This window comes from Lissotriton helveticus, chromosome 9 (assembly GCF_964261635.1).
Source record: "Lissotriton helveticus chromosome 9, aLisHel1.1, whole genome shotgun sequence".
In the NCBI taxonomy this organism is placed as follows: Eukaryota; Metazoa; Chordata; class Amphibia; order Caudata; family Salamandridae; genus Lissotriton; species Lissotriton helveticus.
In genome coordinates, this window is record NC_136070.1 from 13,238,255 (window position 1) to 13,260,969 (window position 22,715).

At 48.4% G+C, this 22,715-nt stretch overlaps 1 protein-coding gene across 2 annotated transcripts in view; it reads right to left on the reverse strand.

Annotated features, from left to right (window-relative positions):
- Window positions 1-22,715, reverse strand: part of MIPOL1 (mirror-image polydactyly 1) — a 680,101-nt gene that overhangs the window by 446,224 nt on the left and 211,162 nt on the right. For both annotated transcript variants that reach the window (XR_013600818.1, XM_078659355.1), the window contains exon 6: window positions 20,632-20,752. Coding sequence is in view for 1 of the 2 variants with exons in the window: in XM_078659355.1 (XP_078515481.1) it covers window positions 20,632-20,752 (121 nt within the window). In the remaining variant the exon portion in view is untranslated. The remainder of the gene's footprint in view (window positions 1-20,631; window positions 20,753-22,715) is intronic.

The following is a 22,715-nucleotide window of genomic DNA, read 5'->3' on the forward strand; positions in this document are numbered from 1 at the left end:
GATACAAACTTTTGCCAATGGCAGGAGTATACTTAATATAGCGTTGCATACTTCGGGAGGAAGGTCGAAAACCATCAACTGCCCCAGTTCAATCTCCACGCACGGAGGCCCAGAGTTGATAGGTTCGTGTAGAGGACCATCCCCTGCTGCTGCGACAGAAGATCCTCTCGAGGGGGCAGCCTGATTGGAGGATCGATACTAATCTTCAGAAGCTCTGGATACCTGGCTCTCCTCGCCCACTCCGGAGCCACAAGGATGGCTTGGGCCCGGTCGCTCCTGATCATCTTCAGAACCCTGGGAAAAAGTGATATGGGCGAAAAGGCGTACAACAGGCCTGACCTCTCCAGCCCCAGAGTGCCACACTGCTGACATTGTGCATTGTCTTCGGGGGCAAACAGATCTAATCAAGGTTCTCCCCACTGCTGAAAGAGACCTTGTGCCACCTCCGACTGGAGACGCTACTTGTGATCTGCTCGGCATCGATGGCTGAGTTTGTCTGCCCTGGCGTTCAGAGAACCTGCCAGGTGTTGAACCACCAGGGTTATGCCCTGTTGTTCCAGTCATGCCCAGAGAGGCAGGGCCTCTTGACAAAGGGTCCACGACCCCACCCCGCCCTGCTCTTTGGAGTACCACATTGCGGTGGTGGTGTTTGTGACCACCTGCACTAACTTCCACTTCACACAGCGAAGAAATGCTTTCAATGCCAAACACATCGCTCGAAGCTCCAACAAATTGATGTGGAACTCCGACTCCGTTGGAGACCAGTGTCTTCTAATCTCCACTTCTCCAAGATAGCCGCCCCATCCGAGAAGTGATGCATCCGTCATGACTATATTATGTGGTTGGGGAAGAGAGAGAGGTCTGCCGTTGACCCAATCACGGTTTGTCAACCACCACTGCAGATCTCTCGCTGTTCCCTCTGAGATCTGAACCATGTTGGTGAGATTCCTCCTATGCTGCGCTCACTCGAACTTTAGGTCCCACTGCAGAGCCCACATATGCCATCTGGCGTGATTTACCAACAGGATGCAGGAGGCCCAACAGCTTCAGAGTCAGTCTCTCCAAAATCCAGGATAGAGGCTGAATATCCTGGACTCGCTGCAGTGTGAATGTGGGAGACAACAGCCTGGGACGAGGACGCCTTCAACAGCCAGTCGTCGAGGTAGAGGAAGACTGACAGCCCTAACTTGCGCAGATGAGCTGCGACCACCGCCATCACCTTGGTGTAAACACGAGGGGTGAAGGTAAGGCCACATAAAAGCACGGTAAATGGAAATTGGTTGTGGCCTACCTTGAACCGCAGATAATGCCTGTGGCCCGTCAGGATGGGAATGTGAAATATGCATCTTGAATGTCCAACGCTACCATCCAGTCTCCTGGGTCGAGGACAGACAAGACCTGAGCCAGAGTGAGCATCTTGAACTTCTCCTTCTTGAGGAAGAGTTTGATGGTCCCAAGACCTAAAATGGGCCGTAACCCTTTGTTCTTCTTCGGAATCAGAAACTAGCGGGAATAACAGCCACTGCCTAATTCTGAAACCGGGAACCTCTATATAGCCCCCTTGACCAGGAGAGCTGTAACTTCCTCTCGGAATAAAGTTAGATGAGCCCCCACCAGCGGTTCTTGAGTTGGCGGAATAGGAGGAGGAAAAGAAAGGAAAGGAAAGGCAGGGAATAGTCCTCCTGAATGATCGGCAAGACCCACTTGTCCGATGTTATGGACCTCAGTGGGGGAGATGATGATGGATTATCCATCCCACTGGAGCGGCGTGGTCTTGAGGGTCAGACTAGGAGTGCTTGGAGGGTGCGGCTGCAGAGGGTGGCTTCCATTCCTAAAATGGAATGAGCCGCGTCCATGTCTCCGCACAAGTTGGGAAGCCTGCGCAGGACGGTGGCTGGGATTCGGCTGGCACGGCTGAAATGCCCTTCCGTTACCACGAATGGGTGAACGCGAGACTGGCCACGAGGTGTTGTAGAAAGGCCCAAGGATCTGGCTGTAGCACAAGAAGCTTTCAACACTTCCAGCGCCAAGTCTGCCACATCACCAAACATACCTGAACTATCAAAGGAAATGCCCATCAAATAGCCTAGTCATCACCTGAGAAGCCAGATGTCCTAAGCCAGGCGAGGCGCCGTAAGGCCACCGTTGATGAAATCGCTCTGCCCAGTGAATCAGTTGTATCAAATCCACACCTGATGGTGAATTTTGCTGCCTCCCTCCCGTCCTTAACTGCCTGGGAGAGCACAGCCCTGGTCTACTCCGGGACTTGTGGCAGTACTTGCGCAAACATCTCCCAGAGGGAATTGGAGAAACGGCCAAAAAAGCATGCAGTATTCACCAACCACAATGCTAGGCTGGAAAAAGAAAACATCTTCCCAAGTGATTCCAATCTCATGGATTCCCTGTTCGAAGGGGTGGAAAGAAACACGCTCCTCATACCAGTCCATCTGCTCTGCAGACATATCCTGGTCTCCTAAAGGGGCCATAGACCCCCCCCAGTCCTCTCTCGTCTCTGAAACATCATGAAAATGCCCCGGAAACAACAGAGAACACCTAGGTTCTACGGACGCCGATCCAACTCTGTGTTGTCGGGGATAAGGATGGGGCTGGAGCTAGTGGCGGCCCCAAACGCACTTTGGGTCTGATGCCAGGAAGGTGGCGTTGGCACGACCGGCGTCATTTCAGAACCGGATCCCTGAGGCCCGAGCAGCACCGTGGACACAGCAGACTGCGTCAAATCTGATGGGTCTCCTCCCGACACCGCCTGGCCGGAAGGCTCACTTGAGGGTTAGGCCCACTCAAATATGCGGCGCAGGGCCTCCTACAACTCTTTAATTTGAGTGGGGTTCGCTACGGCTCCTAGAAAAGGAGGGAGGAGCAAAGATGATCCTGGCTTCGGCTTCACAGAACCGTGCCTAGAGCGTCAGTGCTCCTTACCTTTCTCGTCGACGGACGGCAGCCGAGGTGAAGATGAAGTCCGCTCAGACTTCTTCTTCTTGTGCCTCTTTCTCGAGAGAACAGAGGACCTTGAATGGGAGGACGAGGACTTGGGGCTCCTGGGAGCAGTTCCATGTCCCTCTTCTGTGATTGGGACCTCCGCTGAGTCTTGCTGGATGGTGTTGACTGTCAGGCTGCAAGGAATTTCACAGCCTGCTCTCGCAAAGCCTTCACAGCCATGGCCCAACAGTCCAAGCAAGACTTTGAGTCGTAGTCGCGCTCGAGACACCAAAGGCAGATGGGTGGGGATCGGTAATCGTCATGGCGCGCTGATAGGCGCCACATAGTTTAAAACCAGTCTTCCTTGAAGACATCCCTCGACACATCATGGAAGAAAATCATGAAGATGACAAAAAATTGAAAAGAACTGTCAAAAAGCAGCAGCTGGGTAGCTCTTCCCGGATAGGAGCTTAGCTGGCGTGGAAAGTAAAAAACTGACAACCGCGTGCCTGGGTGGCGCCTATTTAGGTTACTGCAATGTCATAACGTATAGTTTCTTACCTGTCAGTGTGGTTTTACAGCTTGAAGACTTTCTGGATTCACTATGCAAGGCATTATTTCGGCATATAGTGGTTGGGTCCGGAATTGTAGTCTTTTTTTCTTTTTTTCCGTGGCCCAGATGGGTGTCTACATACCACCATTTGGTGTCCTTCGTGACGTCGACGTGCTTCCTCCAGAAGCTCCCGCCTTTGGTCGCCATCTTCGGATTCTTTTTCCTTGTCATGTGTTGTTCTTATCTTTCATCTGATCTTCCAAAGACTTTTTTTTAGTTTTAATCCCTTTTCTCCTGTCTCATCTTTCTGGGGAGGTGGGTGGGTTCGCTAGTGAATCCAGAAAGTCTTCAAGCTGAAAACTACACCGACAGGTAAGAAACTATACATTTTGCAGCGTGAATCTTTCTGGATTCACTATGCTGTGCATAGACTTTGTAGCGGTTTGTCCTTATTGTGGTGGTTGGGTGGAAGATGAGCTCTGGTTACTGAAAACGTGTTGTAAGACCTTCTGTCCCACGTGCGCTTCTTTGTTCATTTGGATATCCACACAGTAGTGCTTAGTGAACGTGTGCACTGAGGACTATGTTGCTCCTTGGCAAATGTCTTGAATTGGTGTGTTGGCTAGAAACGCAATCATTGCTCCTTTCTTCCTTGTTGAGTGAGCCTGAGCTGCTCCTTGTAACAGTTGTCCAGCTTGTTTGTGGCATAGTTGTATGGTTTGTGTAATCCACTGTGCAATGGTATTTTTGGTCACTGGCTGTCCCACAAAACTGCTGGCAAAGGACACAAAGAGCTGCTTTGTCTTTCTGCAGTCTTTTGTCCTTTCTATATAGTGCATCACAGCCCTCTTGGCATCCAGTGTGTGCAGCGCCCTTTCTGCGCTTGGTTTTTGGAAAAAACGAGGTATTTGGATTGTTTGGTTGATGTGGAACCGAGACACCACTTTCGGCATGAAGTGTGGGTCAGTTCTCAATACAATCCTATCACTGTGTCTCTGCAGTTAGGGCTCTTGAAATGTTAGCGCTTGCAACTCACTTACTCTTCATAGTGATGTGATAGTCACTAAGAAGGCCGTCTTTAGCGTGAGCATGTGCAGTGTAGCCTTGTGAATCAGCTCAAATGGTGCCTTCATTAATTGAGTTAGCACTACGTTGAGGTTCCATGCTGGTGCTGGCAATCTGTTTGGAGGTGCGATTCTCTTTGCTCCTTCTAGAAATCTTTTTACTACTTGAGGTGAAGAAATGTTTCCCCGTTTCCCCGTTTCTCCTCTTGTGTAAGCCACTATCGCCGCTAAGTGCACCCTTAGGGACGTGTAGCTTAGTTTACTTTGTAGTAGATGTGTTAAGTATTTTAGTACTGTTGATTCTTTTGTGATTTTCCTTTGCAGTTTCTCCCAAATGCACCATTCGGAGAATCTTTCCCACTTTTCTACATAGCATTTCCTTGTGGTAGGTCTTCTCGCCTCCCTGAGCACTGCCATTGCGCTCGCCAGTAGTTTGAGATGTGCAAACTCTAGGCCTTCAGGAGCCATGATGTTAGGCTGAGGCTCTCTGGCTCTGGGTGTAGCACCCTCCCGTTCTGCATTGTTAACAGGTCTCTTCTTCGGAATCTGTGTGGTGGTGTTTGTGCCATTTATTTATTTTATTTATTTATTTTACAGTTTTCTATAGCGCGAACAAAGACCCGTGGGTATCAGAGCGCTTAACATCATATGGTCTGAGTTACAACACAATATATATAATACAATAGGATCGTCCAAGTCTGTAAGTGGAAAACGATAACTGGATGGACTTAATTGAAATTTAAGTTACAATGAGCTGAGGTGATATTTCTTTGCGGATCGGTCAGTCACATCCTGCTTCCATATAGGGTATAATGTAATAATCAGCGGCACGTCTTCGGTAGAGTTTGTCTTGTTATGGGAGGAACTTGCTCATAAGATGGTTCTTGATTTCTTTCTTGAATGTTATCGTGTTTGTTATTTTTCTGATATTTGCCGGAAGGGCGTTCCATATCCTGGGAGCTACGCCTGAGAAAGTTATCTCATAAGTTTTTTTCTTTTTAAAGATAGGAGGTTTCAGGAGTTGATAATTGGCACTCCTGACAAGTCTGTTTCTTCCTGATATTTCTATTTTGTGGGCTAGATATTTAGGTGTGTTGTGATGAATCACTTTATGAGTGATACATGCCATTTTCATCTGTACTCTAGCTTCGTACGGTAGCCAGTTTAAGGCCTTCAGGTGAGGCGAGATGTGATCAAATTTCCTAGATCCTGTAATAAGCATTGCTGCTGAATTGAGGCAAGCTTTTAGTGGAGATGTTGAGATTTTTGGAAGGCCAGCAAGTGTAGTACATCCATATTCTATCCTAGAGACAACCAGAGAATGCACAGCTAGTTTCAAGTCTGTCTCCGTTAAAAAGGATTTCATCTTCCTTAGATAGTTCAAATGGAAGCGGGCGTTTTTTGCCATGGATTTAATATGTGTTTTCATATCAAGGTTCTCATCCAATGTGATTCCGAGAGATTTCGCAGAGTCTACTAGAGTTGGGATGCAATTTAATGCAGTAATCAATTTACACCATTCTCTCACTAAGGGATGTTTTTTTTGTGGTGTAATGAGTAAGAATTCTGTTTTGTCGGCGTTGAGCTTAAGATGATTGTGAGTTAACCATTTTAGCGATATTTTGAGGGCGTCGTTCATTGTGGTTATATCTTCCAAGCTAGCAATCTTGATGTAAAGTTGCATGTCATCTGCATACATGTGAAAGGATATTTTCGAATTCCGTAGAATTTCTGTGAGAGGTTCGATGTATAAGTTAAACAGTGACGGAGATAATGTGGATCCTTGCGGTACTCCGATTGTGTTGGGACAAGATGGAGATAGTGCTTGATTTACTAAGAATCTCTGAGTTCTGTTCATTAAAAATGATTCGAACCATTTCAGTACTGTGCCAGAGATTCCCATCCTGTTGTGAAGTCTGATCAGTAATTTTTCGTGGTTAACCGTGTCAAATGCAGCTGACAAGTCTAGGAGGATGAGTAGACAGGATTGATTGCGATCTAGAGCTTGAAGGGCATCATCGACAATATGTAGGATTGTCGTTTCAGTGCTATGGTTTGCTCTGAATCCAGATTGGCAGTCATCTAGCAAATCGAAGTTGTCGATGTGTTTACTCAGTTGATTTTGTACACATTTCTCTATGAGTTTAGCAAGAAAAGGGATGTTGGTCACTGGGCGATAGTTATTTGGATCTGTTGGGTCCGCTGTGGGTTTTTTTATGATCGGGACTACTTGTCCCGTCTTCAAGCTTTCAGGCAGGCATCCCAGAGATAGCGATGCGTTTATGATCTCTGTCCATATTGGGATCATAGAATGGCTGATTTCTTTTAAGCATTTCGATGGTATTGGGTCGTTATAATGGTTATTGGGTTTTGTGGTCGCAAGTGTGATAGCCAGCTCCTTATGATCTAATAATTTGAAGGTGTTCCAGTGTGCTTTGTTTTTAGTCGATTTGTTTGCATGGTTCCGGTCAGATAGTGTTGGTGGCGTGTTGTCTTCAATGTTATCTGCGGCGGTCTTAAGTTCTTCTTCTAGCTTATTGGCTTTGTTAATGAAGAAGGTAGAAAATTCATCACAACTTAGTTGTGTTTTAGTGACCTCTTGGACAGATTTTGTCAACTTGTTGGATTGTTGTTTTATGATTTCGAATAATTTACGAGGTCTGTTTTTGGCGTTGTCCAATTCTGTTCTGATGAATTCCTTTTTTGTGTTGATGATCTTCTTGTTATATTCCTTTCTAATTTTTCTAAGAGCTTTCAGTGTAGTGGGGGAAGGGTGTTGTCTCCATTTTCTTTCTGCTCTTCTCAGATTGCGTCTTTCTTCATTCAGTATTCCGTTGAACCATGGATTTTTATTCTTTTCCGTCACTCTTTTTAATTTGAGTGGTATGGTGGTATTGACTATTTCCGTTACTGTGGTGTAATAGTGGTTTGTTAGATCGTTCACATCTTTCAAGTTTTCAGGTGTGTTTAAGTTTCTCTTGAGACTTTCCGATAGCACCACCTCCATATTGGAATCCCTAGTGTCTCTAATCCATCTTTCCATTTTTGTAGGTTGAGTCTTTTTTATTTTCTCCCGTGAAGGTATTCGGAAGGTTATAGCGTGATGATCTGACCAGTCGCACTGTTCAATGGAGAGGATTTCGATGTTCTTATTCTTCGAGATAATCCAATCCTGTGTGGCTCCTTTTGAGTGAGTAGGTTGAAGACATGCTTGGGATAGATTCAGATCGTTCAAAAATTATTTAAGGGCGTTGACCTGTTTGTCGTTGTTGTCATTCCAACGAAGGTTGAAGTCGCCTAAGAATATATTATTAGTGTCGGAGTTGGTGTTAGCAGTGATGATCTCCATCAGTTGGTCAATGAAGTTCATATTGTTTCCTGGAGGGTGATATAGGGCATGTAGAATGCAGATCAGATTATTTGTAGCTCTAATGTTAAGCCCTAGGTATTCGCATGATTCAAGGGGGTCGGATTGAAATTGGCCAACTTCTAGGGTCGATCTATGTATACATGCAATACCTCCTCCTGTTTTTATCTGTCTATCTAATCTCAAAATGTTGTAGTGCGGTGGTACCAGAAGGTCTAATTTTGGCGATGAGGATTCAGATAGCCATGTTTCAGTCAGGATTGTTAAGTCTATTTCTTGTTTTATGATGATATCTGCTATGTCTGAAGCATGTTTCGCTGCCGATCGACAGTTGATTAACAGACATTTGAGAGATTTCTCCGTTCTGGTTGAGGTTATGTTTAACGGTTCCGTGGTTATTTGGATTTGTTGAAGATTGTTGAGGTTTAATTTCCTTTCCTTTCTCGTAGATGTTCTGTTAGTGTCTATCGTTACTCTTTTGATTTCCTGAGTTCTCATTGGGTCTAAAGTTTCGTATTCCTGGAGTAGTGCTGTTATCTCTTCTTCTGTTAGTATGTTATTATTCCTATCTGGTCTGTTCTGTCTGTCTGTCAAAGGTAGAGATCTCATGTTGTTTTCTTTTATAGATGTATTTATTGATTCTCTGATGAGTTTTATTTCATTCTGCGTGTTCTTTGAAATATCAGAGTTTTTCTATCCCTATCTTCGAGTTTTGTATAACCTCTGCTATAGTGCTGATTTGTGTTTGGGTCTCCTGGATAATTCTCATGACCTTGGGTGCCATATTAAGAATAATCTTCCGTAGTTTTCCAATTTCAATATTTCTGTTCCTGCGTTTCTGTTTGGAGCACTGTCTCTTTGGTTTTTTGATGTATCCCTTCGGTCTATTATTATCTTTCTCATTGGTTTTGGGGTTATTCTTTCTATCATGTTTTGTTGAGCCATAGTTATAACTGTTATTAGATAAGATTTGTGTTTTCTTTGAATTGTCCTCGATTGATGAATTTTCCATTTCGTCCATGGTTTTAGATTGAGGGACTGGATCCGGTAGGATATTCGTTGGGCCGTTGGTTTGTACAATTTCCTGTTCTTCTCTGGTTGGAGTAACGTTTATAGAGTTGGTGTCGGCTGAACTTGAGTTGTCCGTTGGTGTATTCTGGACTTGTACCAGCCAAGTGTCTCTTATTTGTTCCTGGTCGAGGTTGATTGGGCTATTACTTATAGGGTTATTGTCAGATGAGACGGAGTTGTCCGTTGTCCGATTCTGGTGTTGAACATGTCTTGCGTCTTTTCTAAGTGTGGCTTGATCCTGTTCCTGGTGGTCTCTGGTTATTGAGCTGCTTGTGGAGGGAGTGTCAAGTAGAACGAGGTTGTGATCTGATCTGCTTTGGTGTTGGAGTGAGTTCAAATTCTCCACATTTCTCTTTAGAATATCGAAGATGTGGTCGAGCTTTTCTAGATCGTCATTAGAGCCTTGGATCAATATTATACCATTCTTAAAGCTAGTTAAGCAAATGTCAGCTTTGAGTTTATGTGAAGCCTTGGTCATGAATTTTGTTCCATGTGGGATGTTGGTAGTGGTTTTAATGTATAGCAGGTTTGTAAAGGTATTTCGCCATTTTGCTCTTCTTCTGGTGAAGAAAATCATATCTTTTAGGATGACCCATTTAACCAGACAAAAAGAAGTGTCGGCAATCAAAGTGTCAGGGTTTCTCCTTAAGAGGTTATGCTTACATTTTTTGGCTGCATTTTTGGAGAGATAAGAAGGGTATAATATGTTGTAGGCGTTCTTGCCTATCCGTTCCAGGTGATTGTCATCAATCTTGAGATAAGATGGATACGTTGTAGAATACTAAAGTTCTCTTATCTTTAAATAATAATGTAAATTATCTAACTTCTATTAAGAATTAAAGCAACAGAAGTTATCTTTAGTAGTTGTAAGTTCTAAGTTCCACTAGAACTTGCTCACTTCAGTGTACTTGATTAGCTGTTCTTAGTTATGAACTTCTGGTGATCAAAGTGGACTTTCCAAGATGTCCGCCGTTTTGGTCGACTTTCTAAAGGCTGAATACCTTCTCTCTTTCACTTCATAGTGTTTGTCCTCTTTCACTTTCCATCCTCTATTTAGGATTTGGAAATGGGCTCCTTTCTCTGTATCTATTAGTTGGTTAGTCCTTTTTCATTTCTACTATTTGTGAGAACCAGGACTGTCTGGCCCCACTGAGGTGATATCAGAATCAGCGACATGTTGCTGATCCCACATTTGCTGAGTACCCTGTGTATCAGTGGTATCGGGGGGAAAAGCGTATGCAAATGACCAACTTATCCATAGCGCATTCCCTTGTGTCCAATGGTCAGGTTGTCTGGATGCGAAGTGTTGGCATTCTGCATTTTGGTGTGTTGCAAATAGGTCTATTTATTGTGTACCCCACTTCCGGAATACCTTCTGTATTTCCTGTTGGTTGATTCCCCATTCGTGGGATGCTGACGTCTGCCTGCTGAGTCTGTCTGCCTCCACGTGGTATTTCCTTGGGAGATGTATTGCTAGCAGGTCTATTTTAAGTGGGATGGCCCATGTCCATATTTCCTGTGTAAGCTCCGATAGTGCTACTGATTGTGTTCCTCCTTGTTTGATGATGCCGAACATGGTTGTCGTGTTGTCTGTTCGGATCAACATCCTGTTTCCGTACAGCTCCTTCGGAAAGACTTAAGGCTAGGAACATAGTTTTTAGTTCCAGGTAGTTGATGTGCTTGACTGCATCCTGCAGCGACCATAGCCCCCTCCCCTTGAGTTTGTCCATGTGCGCGCCCCACCCCAGCTGGGAGGTGTCCGTTGTGATGGTCACTGTTGGAGTTGGTTGTGTGAATGGCTTCCACTGTGATATGTTTTCCTTCTTCCAACACGCTATTTCCTGATGCACTGCGTGTGTGACAACCACTAGTTCTTCCCAACTCCCTGTTGCCGTTGACCATTGCTGCTGGATCAATTCCTGGAATGGTCTCATGTGGAGTCGAATATTTGGGACCAGATGAATGCATGACACCATCATTCCCATCATCTTGCTCACCATACTGACTGTCAGAACTTGCCCCTTGCGGTAAAGACGTGTTTCTTTCAGTATCACCAATGTTCTCTTCCTGCTGGGGAACACTTTGGCCTGTATGGTGTCGATCTCCGCCCAAAAGAATATCTTGACCTGCTCCGATTCTGTTGACGATTTTTTCCAATGGATTGAGAAACCCAGTTGGGTCAGTGTTAGTACGACCTGCTTGATGTGTTTGCAGTCGCTGTACAAACTTGCCTTTACGAGCCAGTCGTCGAGCTATGGGTATACGTGTATTCCTTGCTTTCGGAGGTGTGCTTCTATAGCTGCTAGGCATTTTGTAAACACCCTTGGTGCAGATGTGAGCCCGAATGTCAGTACTGTGAACTGGACGTGAGTTTGGTTGATCACTAACCTTAGTAGACGTTTGTGCTTGTGGTTGATGGGGAGGTGTAAGTATGCGTCCTTTAAATCTATAGTTGCCATGTAATCCCCTTGTTGTATCTGTGGCATTACCTTTTTTTAGGGAAGTCATTTTGAATCTTTGAGTCCTTATGAATTTGTTCAAGAACCTTAGATCTAGGATAGGTCTTAGTGTTTTGTCCAACTTTGGCACGAGGAAGTAAGTGGGGTAAACCCCATTGTTCCTTTGGTTGTGCGGCACTATCGCTACTGCCTCCTTGCTGAGCAGTTCCTGCGCTTCTAGTCGCAAGAGCGAAAGTTCATTTGCTGAGTGTGCCTTGTTTCTTGGTCTCTTGTTTGGAGGTTGTTTTTCTAGCTCTATACAGTATCCGTATTGTATGATGTTTAGTATCCATTTGTCTGTTGTGACCTTCCTCCACTCCTGGATGAAGTCTTTTATTCTACCCCTAATGGTGTTGTGTGTTCTAGGTGTTGCTTGTTGTGGAACGCCTGGCCTTTGTTTTTCTGTATGTCCTTCTGCCCACCCTGAGGTGTTGTTAGGGTGGGTGTTTGCTTTATTTTGAAGTCACTTGGGGGTAGGCTGCTGGCCTCCTCTACGTGTCTGGCCCCGTCCGTTTGAGCAACCCTCGAAAGGACTGTCCCTGCCAGTTCTGCTGCTGTTGTCCCTGCTGATGCTGGCACTGGTTGTTCCCTTGGTAGCTTTGCTGAAACGTTTGGTGCGACGTAGTAGGCACATTACCACCCCTACCACCTGGCCTTCTAGCGGTGTACCCCTTCTCATCCCTCTGAACTGCAGCGCTCCCATGGAGCGTGCCGTCTTGTTGTCCTTTTTGAGCTGGTTTAACATGTCGTCAACTGGTGTGCCAAACAGTTGCTCTCCGTTAAAAGGTGTGTTCAGGATGTTGTTCTGCACCTCCGGCTTGAAGCCTGAAATTCTAAGCCATGCATGTCTTCTCTCGGTCACTCCGATCATTATTTGTCTGCTCGACGGGTCCGCAGAATCTAAGGCCGATTTTAAACATGTATTTGCCATGTTCTTGCCTTCTTCTACCAGGTGAGCTGCTCTTTGTTGGTACTCGTCTGGTAGATGCTTTAAGAGCTGCCCCACTTCCTCCCAGTGCTGGTATGCGTGCCCGTTGATCTGGGCATTGGAGTTTGCGATGCACCATTGAAATGCCGCACTCCGTTCCACCTTCCTCCCTACAAGGTCCATCCTTCTATTCTCCTTGTCTGGAGGTGGTCCGGCATTTGTGGGTACATTAGCCCTCTTCCTAGCCATTGCTGTGATAATGGAATCGGCTGGCACTGAACCCTGTATGTAAGAAGGGTCCTTTGAGGAGTGCTTATACTTTTTCTCAGTTATTGGAGTTACTTCTTTGCACACTGCTGGTTCTTTAAAGGCATCCCTTCCCTCGTGCAGCACACTAGGGAGCATGGGCAGGAACTGGCTCCTAGTTGTTGAGGAAGCAGAGTTTCCAGAAGGAAACATGCCTTGGCCTTCTCTTCCTCAAGTTTCACCCCATATGTCTGTGCAGCCTCTTGGGCAACCAAATTGTAAATTCCTATGTCGTCTGGGGGTGAATGCCTCAAAGGGTAGGTGTCTACTCCTTCCCGCAATTTGGCTTCGAGGTCATGCCACTCCAAGTCTTGTGAGACTGAGGATGTCGAGTTGGGGTAGGTCTGCCGGTCCTAGTCTTATTCGCCCTCAAAATAATAATGAATGAATGAATGAATGAATGAATGAATGAATGAATGAAAAAGGCTTTATTTCGATACGTGAATATCTTAAAAGCAATACATTACAAAATACAATTTCAAGGATTAAAAGATGGCGTGCAATTATAGTTCATAAAACAGTAGTTAAAAATACAATAAATAATTAAAATAGGATTAAATTGAGATGGAAAGCCTTTTTGCTCGAATCATCCAAGCCCATTTTAGGAATTTGGAGACGGCGGACAATAAAAGGGAAGAATCAGTTAATAAAATGCGGAGGGCCACCAAATGATGTCTAGTGCCAAGGAGCCTGCATAGAGGTGCTAGCCAGCGCTTCCTTGGAGCACGATAGTCAGGACATTCAAAAAGGAAGTGTGCCACTGTCTCAACCCTTGTCAGACACACCGCACAGAAAGATGAGGGCTGAGACGTTGGGGATCTCCACCTGGACATCAAGTCAGCCAGAGGTAGGGTGCCCACTCTAAGTTTGAAATAGAGGGCCCTATCCAGAGGAATGGAGATTAAGTCCAGGTAAGGCTCAAGTGCTACTACATCTTTAGTACGTAGAAATGCAGCAGTTGAGTTACAGTGGCGGGGATTGCAAGTGAGTTTATTGGTTACCCAGTCCTAAAATATCTTTTTCAGGGTGGCTTTTGGAGGGGCAGAGCGGGTGGCCCAGCAATCTTCCAGGCCCAACTCCACCAGAAGGTTCTTAATGTCTCTTAACCATTTTATTCGATGCCATCCTTCCATTGCAATTACTTCAGAGAGACCAGCTGCGTAGGAGGCTAGCTCCGGGACCCTCCATAAACGGGCCCACAAAAGCAGAGGCCGCAATCGCGCCTGGTCTATGATCGATTTACAGCCCGTGTCGAGAAGGACGGGGACAGTAGGTGTACTTGTTGGAAGTATCAAGAGATCTTTCAAAAATTTATTTTCTGCTTTGCCCAGTGCCTCCAGATTTGTAGAGCCCCACAGCACCGCCCCATACAGAGCCGATGGAACCCCTCTGGCTTTGTAAATGTCAATTGCTGGGGAGATACAATGTTTAGAGGAAGCACGATGTTCCCTGAGTATGGCGCCAGTCACCCTTTTGTGATTAAGTAGCATCTTATTAATGTGTGGGGTCCAACTCAGAGTTACTAAGGCGAATCCCCAAGTAATCGAACTCGAGGACCCTTTCTAGCGCGACAGAGTTTAAGAGCGGGGGCGGCCCTGGGTTTTTTGGAGGGTTCATGGATAGAAATTTAGTCTTGTCCACGTTAATTATAAGGCCCCTGAGGGAGCAGAACTCCTGGAAACGATTGAGAAGCTTCTGGAGACCCTGCGGTGTTTTGGCGATGAGCAAGGTGTCGTCGGCAAAGAGCAGGGTTGGTATCCGGGTGCCCGCCAGGGACGGGGCGTCTGCAGGTTCCTTGAGCAGATATTCGACCACACCATTCACATAGAATGAGAATAGTGTGGGGGCCAGCACACAACCCTGTCGGACACCCCTTTACACTGGGATTCTGTTGGTTTTTCCCCCGTCCTTGCCCCACCGCACCTGTGCGTAGTTATCTGAATGGAGTTTGACGAGAAGCGACAGGATGTAAGCGGGTAAACCCAGCCCCTGCAGGACCCTCCAAAGCTCCTCCCTTGGTACTAGGTCAAAGGCAGTCTTCAGGTCAATAAAGGCCAAATAAAGACTGCCCTTGCCCAGCACCACCACCTTCCAGTACAGGAGGGTCAACCTAAAAGCTTTTGTTCTATCGTCCCCGTACCTGTGCGGAAGCCCGCCTGGAAGTCTGACAATATCTTGTGCTCCTCGGCCCATTGGAGGATCCTCCCCAAAATTGCCTTCCCTGCCACCTTTTGAGAGGAGTCAATCAGGCTGATTGGCCTGTAGTTGGCGGGGCTGTCCCGACATCCCTTTTTGTAGATCGGGACAACCTCCGCCCCCTTCCAGGAATCAGGTACCGATGCACCCCTCATAATTGCGTTTAGTAAGGTGGCAACCAGTTTGCCCCATACCTTGGGATTGGCACGGAGCAAATCGCCGGGGATCCCGTCAGGCCCCGCAGCTTTTAGTGGGACCACAGACTTGATTACTGCTTCTACCTCCCTCTCAGTGAAGTCATTCATGTCACTGACCGTTAGATCGTTCACAGGGGAAAATGAATCACTAAGAGCCCCTACAGGGTGGGAGTAAAGAGCCTCAAAGTGAGTATACCAGAGCTGGGCGGGGATGTTGCAACTAACAAGCGACCCATCTGGCCTATTCTTATTCTTAATCAGACTCCAAAAGCTCCTTGCATCCTTTCCCTTGCTTGCGGTCAAAAGATCTTCCCAAAACTTAGCCTCCCATTCATTTTTAGCCGCCTTTATGGTCAGGGAATAGTCTTTCCTGGCTAATGTGACTGCAATTGGGGACTTAGTTTTAACTGCCTCTATCAGGGCCGTTTTCTTGTGCCTGCATTTAGTTGTATACCAGCCCTGTTTTGTCCAGGGATCTATCCTGTTGGACGTACTCCGAGCGCCGCTGGGTAGAAAAAAAGAGTTTGCCCAGTGCACCAATTAGGGCACAAAAGACCTGCGTGGCCTCCTTTGATGCACTAGGCAATAGGGTCAGTTTGCTCTGGGCCTCGACCAGCAGGACACCTATAGAAAGAAGTTTCTCGCTGGACAGGGCGATCTTGGGCCATTTTAGCCGTCTCTCATAGTTAGATACCGTAGATCTCGGGGTATTAGGTGCCAGCAATGATCGTTTGGACCTATCCGTATCCATAAGCCACCCTGGAATCAGATCGAGAGACAGGAGATTATGGTCGCTATCAATACTCTCAATAATCTTCATATCGCTCAGGGTACTCCATAAACATACGTCGAGAAGAATATAATCTATTCTCGATGTATGATTGGGCCTATTGTATGTGTGTGCGCCCTGCACATCCGATTTGGACCTCCCGTTTACTGCCCTTAGATCAAATTCCAAATTTAGTGCATTGATCTGTAGAGCCACTTGCGTCCATTTCTTAATGGGGGGCAGGACCAAGGCCGGGATCCCCCTTTTCGCATCCTCCTCCTCTAAACCCAACACATCGTCAAGACCAAGGGGCTCGAACGTGCAGTTAAAGTCACCCGTCACCATGGTGCTCGGGTTCCTTGGCCGTTTTCTTAGCAGGTCTTCCAGGAGTGCTATGGTGTCTGATTGCACTCCCCCCCTTGTACCTCTGGCATAGACGTTATAAATGTCTAACTGGATGCAACCCCGGGAATCCTTCAGCATGATGTTGAGTATGTCAGGGGAGTTTGTAAAGTGCTCCTCCACCCTGCAGTCCAAAGAGACTGCAACCCAGATGAGGAGACCCCCGAGGGGCGCCCCCTCCCTGCCAGGGGTTTGACCGCGGGGATAAAGTGAGACGAATAACCCACCTTGTGACGGGGCTCCAGGGCCCATGTCTCTTGGAATATGCAGATGGAGTAACCCTCGACGAGGGCACTCCATTCGGGCAATTCCAGTTTCCTATCAATTCCGGCGATATTCCAGCTGAAAATCCTAAGAACTGGATCCGTCACAGCTGGAGCAGCGCCGGAAGTTGGTTCGTTCTCACACGCCACAGGTTCCTGTAACAGTAGAGTACTAGCCCCTTCTTGCTCGGGTCGAGCCTGGCTTCTCTCATACATGGGTGGGGGGATTTTGCTGCGTAAAAGGGGAGTGACAGGGGCAGCAAGCAGTCCACTCAAATCGGAGTCTCCCGCAGCAATGTCGTCTCCGGCCAACTCCACAGGATTTGGTTCGTTTCAGTATCCCAGAAGGCTCTGCCCGGTTGGTTGCCAGGCTGCCTGAGGATAGAACAGAGGTTTGGTAGGGAAGTCAAAGTAGTTAAGGCTGTTGTTTTGCCCTGACCCAAAGTCTCGACCAGTCAGAAGTGGGGTTATTCTTGGATAGAAGAATGTTAAATCCACTAAGCTAATTCCCTGCCCCCTAAGATTAGGATTTGAGTCACAGATGGATTATGCTACTCTACTGTCTCTGAAGTTAACCACCACACAATCACCTTCCACTTTCTTTTGACCATAGCCCACCCAGTTCACCCATCTTGCTCCTATGATATGACCATCAAGGCCCCTAGCTAGGGGTTTATTGGCTTCGAGCCAGTGCATAGTTTTGTTTATTAATGCCTGGGGGGATTCATTGGTGTCAGCCTTTAGTGTGGGTACGTTGATCAAAACGGCAACATATGGGTGGCAATCTGGTGGCAAGTTGACTGGAGGAGGTTTGGGGGACGTCTTAGACAGTACACCTTTATGGACAACCTTAGATGTTAGAATTTGCGGTCGCGTTGGGGGATTGCTAGCGTGTGAGGTTGTATCAGTTTGGGCATACGAGGTGGTTTTACTTACGCCCGACCCTGTAGGAGTTCCCTTAGTTGTTGCTTGAACGTTCCTCCCCGGCTGCTCTGCCCGACCCGATGCTTTAGGGTGCTTCAGGATGCTTGGAACAGCTCGCACTGCTTGACCAATGCTACCCACTGGAGAAGGGGCCCTCCGTGGCTCAGCAGGTGCAATGTCGACCGGCTGCGATAATGTTGCATTGGTCGCGAGTGCTGTATCCGGAAGGGCGAGCTGAGACACCAGGGTGAAACTGTTGGGGGAGCTCCCTCCCTGCCCCTCCTCCCTTGTCTTGAAGTGTAGTTTAATCAGAGCTTTCAGCGAGAAAAAGCTGTCCAGGGTCGATTGTTCGAGTCTGTCTAGCCTTTCTCCCATCCCTGCTACTTTATCAACAATCGGGACCAAGAGAGATTTCAGCAGCCCCTCCATCTGGACAAAAGTAACCGGGGCACAGAGAGGCAAGGACTGTGGGGCAGAAGAGGGAATGGCACTGGCGTTAGCAGCAACGGAGCCTGCCCCCTTAAATACAAAAGGGGTGTTAGTTTGATGCTTGGAGAATGAGCCCTTCAGACCCCGTTTCTGCAGTTTCCTGTACCATTTCATGGAGCTCTTTTTAAACGGGCTGACAGTCCTTTTCCTTTTTGTTTTCCCTGTGGTCAGAATCCTGGGGTCCGGCATTGGTTTGTCCGAGGACCCCGGGTCTCTTGCTGAAGCTGGAGGAACAACAGGGCTTGTTATTATGGGGAGCGGTGCCTCAGAGCCGGCAACCTCAAGGTGGAGGGTAGACGATGCAGCCAAGTTTTCCAGTCTATCGATGCTGGCCCTTAGTGAAACAAGCCGAGGTTCCTCCTGTATATGAGGAGGGGTTAGCGGTTGGGCAGGGGAGCTCATGGGGGAAACAGCACGAGCTATGGAGCCCAGGGATGATCTCTTCGACGGATTTAAGTCCAACGAAAGCCGCCGCTCCGTCATGACGATCTCCTTCTCGATAACGGCAGCAACCCGGGTTATGAATTTGTCCATAGTGCCTATAACACCGGTTGGGCACCCTCCACTTCCTCCCCTTAAATTCTTCCCTGAGCGGGTTGTCATTAGTCCAGGTAACAGGGGAAGAGCATATACTCACGCTAGAATTTGTGTTTTCACCGGCGGTATCCGGGTAACAAATCACAGGGGGGTAGCCCAGCCCAGCCCTAGACAGCCCCTGACTGCCCGCCCTTTGCCCGGGCTTCGCTCGGCGTCCCGCACGCGTCCCGCTGTGCGCCAAGCAGCCTATTAAGTAGTAGCCATTGTGGGCGGGGGGGGGGTGTCTCGCTGGGGGCGCGGCCGTGCACACCTGAGCGGCGCAGGGACTCCTGGTCTTTCGAGTCCCTGCGTGTACACGCCTTCCTTCTTGCTGCCTCCTCAATCAGCCAGCTGCCTTTCAACTGGCCCCTTGCTGCAGCCCGCGAAGCGGCACCCGCGAAGCGGGTGCGGCGAGCGGTAGCGGGAGCAGCGGTGTCAACAGCGGGAGCGGGAGCAGCGGTGTCAACAAGATGCGGGCAACAGGTCTGCTCCGCGGGTCCGTAAGTCCTTCTCCTCTCCTCTCCTGGGTGGCAAACAGCAGATAAGGCGTCCCAATAATAGATTTTCTCCTGTTCGTTCATCAGTTCAGGCGTTTTTGGCGGTTCAGCGTCCTCGTCTTCTCTTTCGACTTCGAGCGCGGGCTTCGGCGGGATGGTGTACTGGCTCATCCTTTTGTCAAAGTCCTTTTTTCGTTGCAGGATGCTCGTCATCTCTGCCTCGAACCTCCTCTTCTTCTTTTCCATCTACGCGGCCTGTTCGCAGTCAAGAGATTGTGCGTTTCGCTTCGTGACCGTAAAAACTGTAGTTAGCCCTTCTTTCCTCGGCACCAAGGTGTCCTTTTCGAGGGCATCCTTTGACGACCTTGATTTTTCTAGGGCTTTGGGCGACTGGGAGTCCTTTTCTAAGGATCCGCTGGGCTGCTTGTCCTTGGGTGCTGTTGCCTGTGCAGAGACTTTGGCGGCAATGTTCCCTTTGAGGACTTTGCTTCACTCCTACGAGTGTCGCTCAAGGACTTAGCTTCACCCTTTCAAGCGTCGCTCTAGTGACTGGGGGTCGACAACTCTTACCTCCTTCGACATTTTCTTTGGGGCTTCGATGACCGTGCAGTCCTCCGGTCCCTCTGAGATGTTGTCCTCCTCTCCACTGGAGAGTCCCAAGTTTCGGAGCGATGGAGGTGGCCCCTACCCCTGCATGGTGTGGTTCGCCCTTCTCTGCCTCTCTCTTACTGTGAGGGCCTTGGGTTTGAACGCTGAGCACGTGTTGCAGTCCTCGTTGTTGTGGTCAAACTGCAGGCAGAGATTGCAGACTGGATGCTGGTCCTTCTAGGTGTATTTATGATGGCAATTTGTGCAAACCTTGAAAGGTGTTTTGTCCATTCCGTCGCTCAGTGAGCCCCCTCGAGCACATTCTCCATTGAAGGTTGAGATCTTTGTTGAAAAACCTTCTCCCTCGTCGTCCCGGTTAAAAGCACCTGTAGTCGGGTGTCTTGAAAAGTTTGAATTTCGTTGATTTTCTTCTCTTTTCGTTGATTCTTCCGCCAAAACTCTAAAGCTCTTCGGTAACGATCCAGACCCAACGGCGGAAAAAAGTATCTGAAGATGGCGACCAACGGTGGGAGTTTCCGGAAGAAGCACGTCGACGTCACGAAGGACACTAAATGGTGGTATGTCGACGCCCACCCGGGCCAAGAGAGAAAAAAAAAAGACTAGAATTCCGGACCCAACCACTAGATGGCAAAATAATGCACAGCATAGTGAATCCAGGAATATTCACACTGCAAAACCAATGCTATCAACACAGATGACGTCACGCGGAGCCGAATGCAGCCACCCAACGGCAAGAGCAAGGGGTATTGCTCAAGCAAAATTTTCCGGATCCAGCAAGATGCCTGGGATACTCGAAGGTAAGGAATCTGAAGCAAGAAGGCTCTATCAGATACAGAAGCACTGAACCAGTGACAGAAGCATTGTACCCATGACAGCAACAGTGTACCCGTGACAGCAGCACAGCACCCATGACAGCAGCACAGAATGCGTGACAGCAGCACAGAACGCGTGACAGCAGCACTGCACCCTGCAGGCATCACAGTACCTTCGTATTAGTGTCGCGCAGGATGTCCAGTTCCTTAAGGAGGAGGGAGACATCAACAGGTTTTGCGTGGCCGACAAAGGCGGGACTCTCAGCCAAGCGTGTTGTTGGCCTCTCCATGGCACTGTTAAAAAAAAAAAGAAAAAGTGCAAGGCTCAAAATTCTGGTGAAAAACACAACCTGAGGCACAACTGTAAAAAGCCTCATGGTAAAGACATGTAAACATGTAACCCCTTTGATGAGCTGTGTAATAACTGCTCTGGCGTGGACTCGACATGATGGGGCAGAGGGTGATCAGGTATTTTACACAAGGAGAGCAATCAAAAGAAGGAGAAGAACTGATTATAGGTCCTGCAGCCCCTGATTACACACCCACCCTACAATGCTCGCACACCCGCTCTACACAAAGAACGCACACCTGCCCTACACAAACAACGCACACCTGTCCTACACAAAGAACGCGCACCCGCCCTACACAAACAACGCACACCTGTCCTACACAAAGAACGCGCACCTGTCCTACACAAAGAACGCGCACCCGTCTTACACAAAGAACGCACACCCGCCCTACACAAAGAACGCACACCCGCCCTACACCAAGAACGCACCCCGCCCTACACCAAGAACGCACTTGTCCCGCACTGAGACCTACACCAACAACGCACACCGGTCCTACACCAACGCACACCCGCCCTACACCAACAACGCACACCAGCCCTACACCAACAACGCACACCCGTCCTACACCAACAACGCACACCCGTCCTACACCAACAACGCACACCCGTCCTACACCAACAACGCACACCTGTCCTACACCAAGAACGCACACCCGTCCTACACCAAGAACGCACACCCGTCCTACACCAAGAACGCACACCCGTCCTACACCAAGAACGCACACCCGTCCTACACCAAGAACGCACACCCGTCCTACACCAAGAACGCACACCCGTCCTACACCAAGAACGCACACCCGTCCTACACCAAGAACGCACACCCGTCCTACACCAAGAACGCACACCCGTCCTACACCAAGAACGCACACCCGTCCTACACCAAGAACGCACACCCGTCCTACACCAAGAACGCACACCCGTCCTACACCAAAAACGCACACCCGTCCTACACCAAAAACGCACACCCGTCCTACACCAAAAACGCACACCCGTCCTACACCAAAAACGCACACCCGTCCTACACCAAGAACGCACACCCGTCCTACACCAAGAACGCACACCCGTCCTACACCAAGAACGCACACCCGTCCTACACCAAGAACGCACACCCGTCCTACACCAAGAACGCACACCCGTCCTACACCAAGAACGCACACCCGTCCTACACCAAGAACGCACACCCGTCCTACACCCAGAACGCACACCCGTCCTACACCCAGAACGCACACCCGTCCTACACCCAGAACGCACACCCGTCCTACACCAAGAACGCACACCCGTCCTACACCAAGAACGCACACCCGTCCTACACCAAGAACGCACACCCGTCCTACACCAAGAATGCACACCCGTCCTACATCAACAATGCACTCGCCCCACACCAAGATGGCACCCATCCTACACCATGAACAGACGTACATTACACCAAGAACACACACCAGCCCTACACTAACACACACCCGCATAGAGTGCACACCTGCCATGCATAGAGTGCACACCTGCCATGCATAGAGAGTGCACACCTGCATTACTATATGACCACACACCTGCCCTGAACTAAGACCGTAAGCCTCCCCTACACTAAGATCGTATGCCTGCCATGCACTGAGAAAGCACACCTGCCATGCACTGAGACCGCACACCTGCCATGCACTGAGAGCGCACACCTGCCATGCACTGAGAGCGCACACCTGCCATGCACTGAGAGCGCACACCTGCCATGCACTGAGCGCGCACACCTGCCATGCACTGAGAGCGCACACCTGCCATGCACTGAGAGCGCACACCTGCCATGCACTGAGACCGCACACCTGCCATGCACTGAGACCACACACCTGCCATGCACTGAGACCACACACTTTTCTACACAAAGACCACACACTTGACCTGCTCTGCTCCATCCATGCA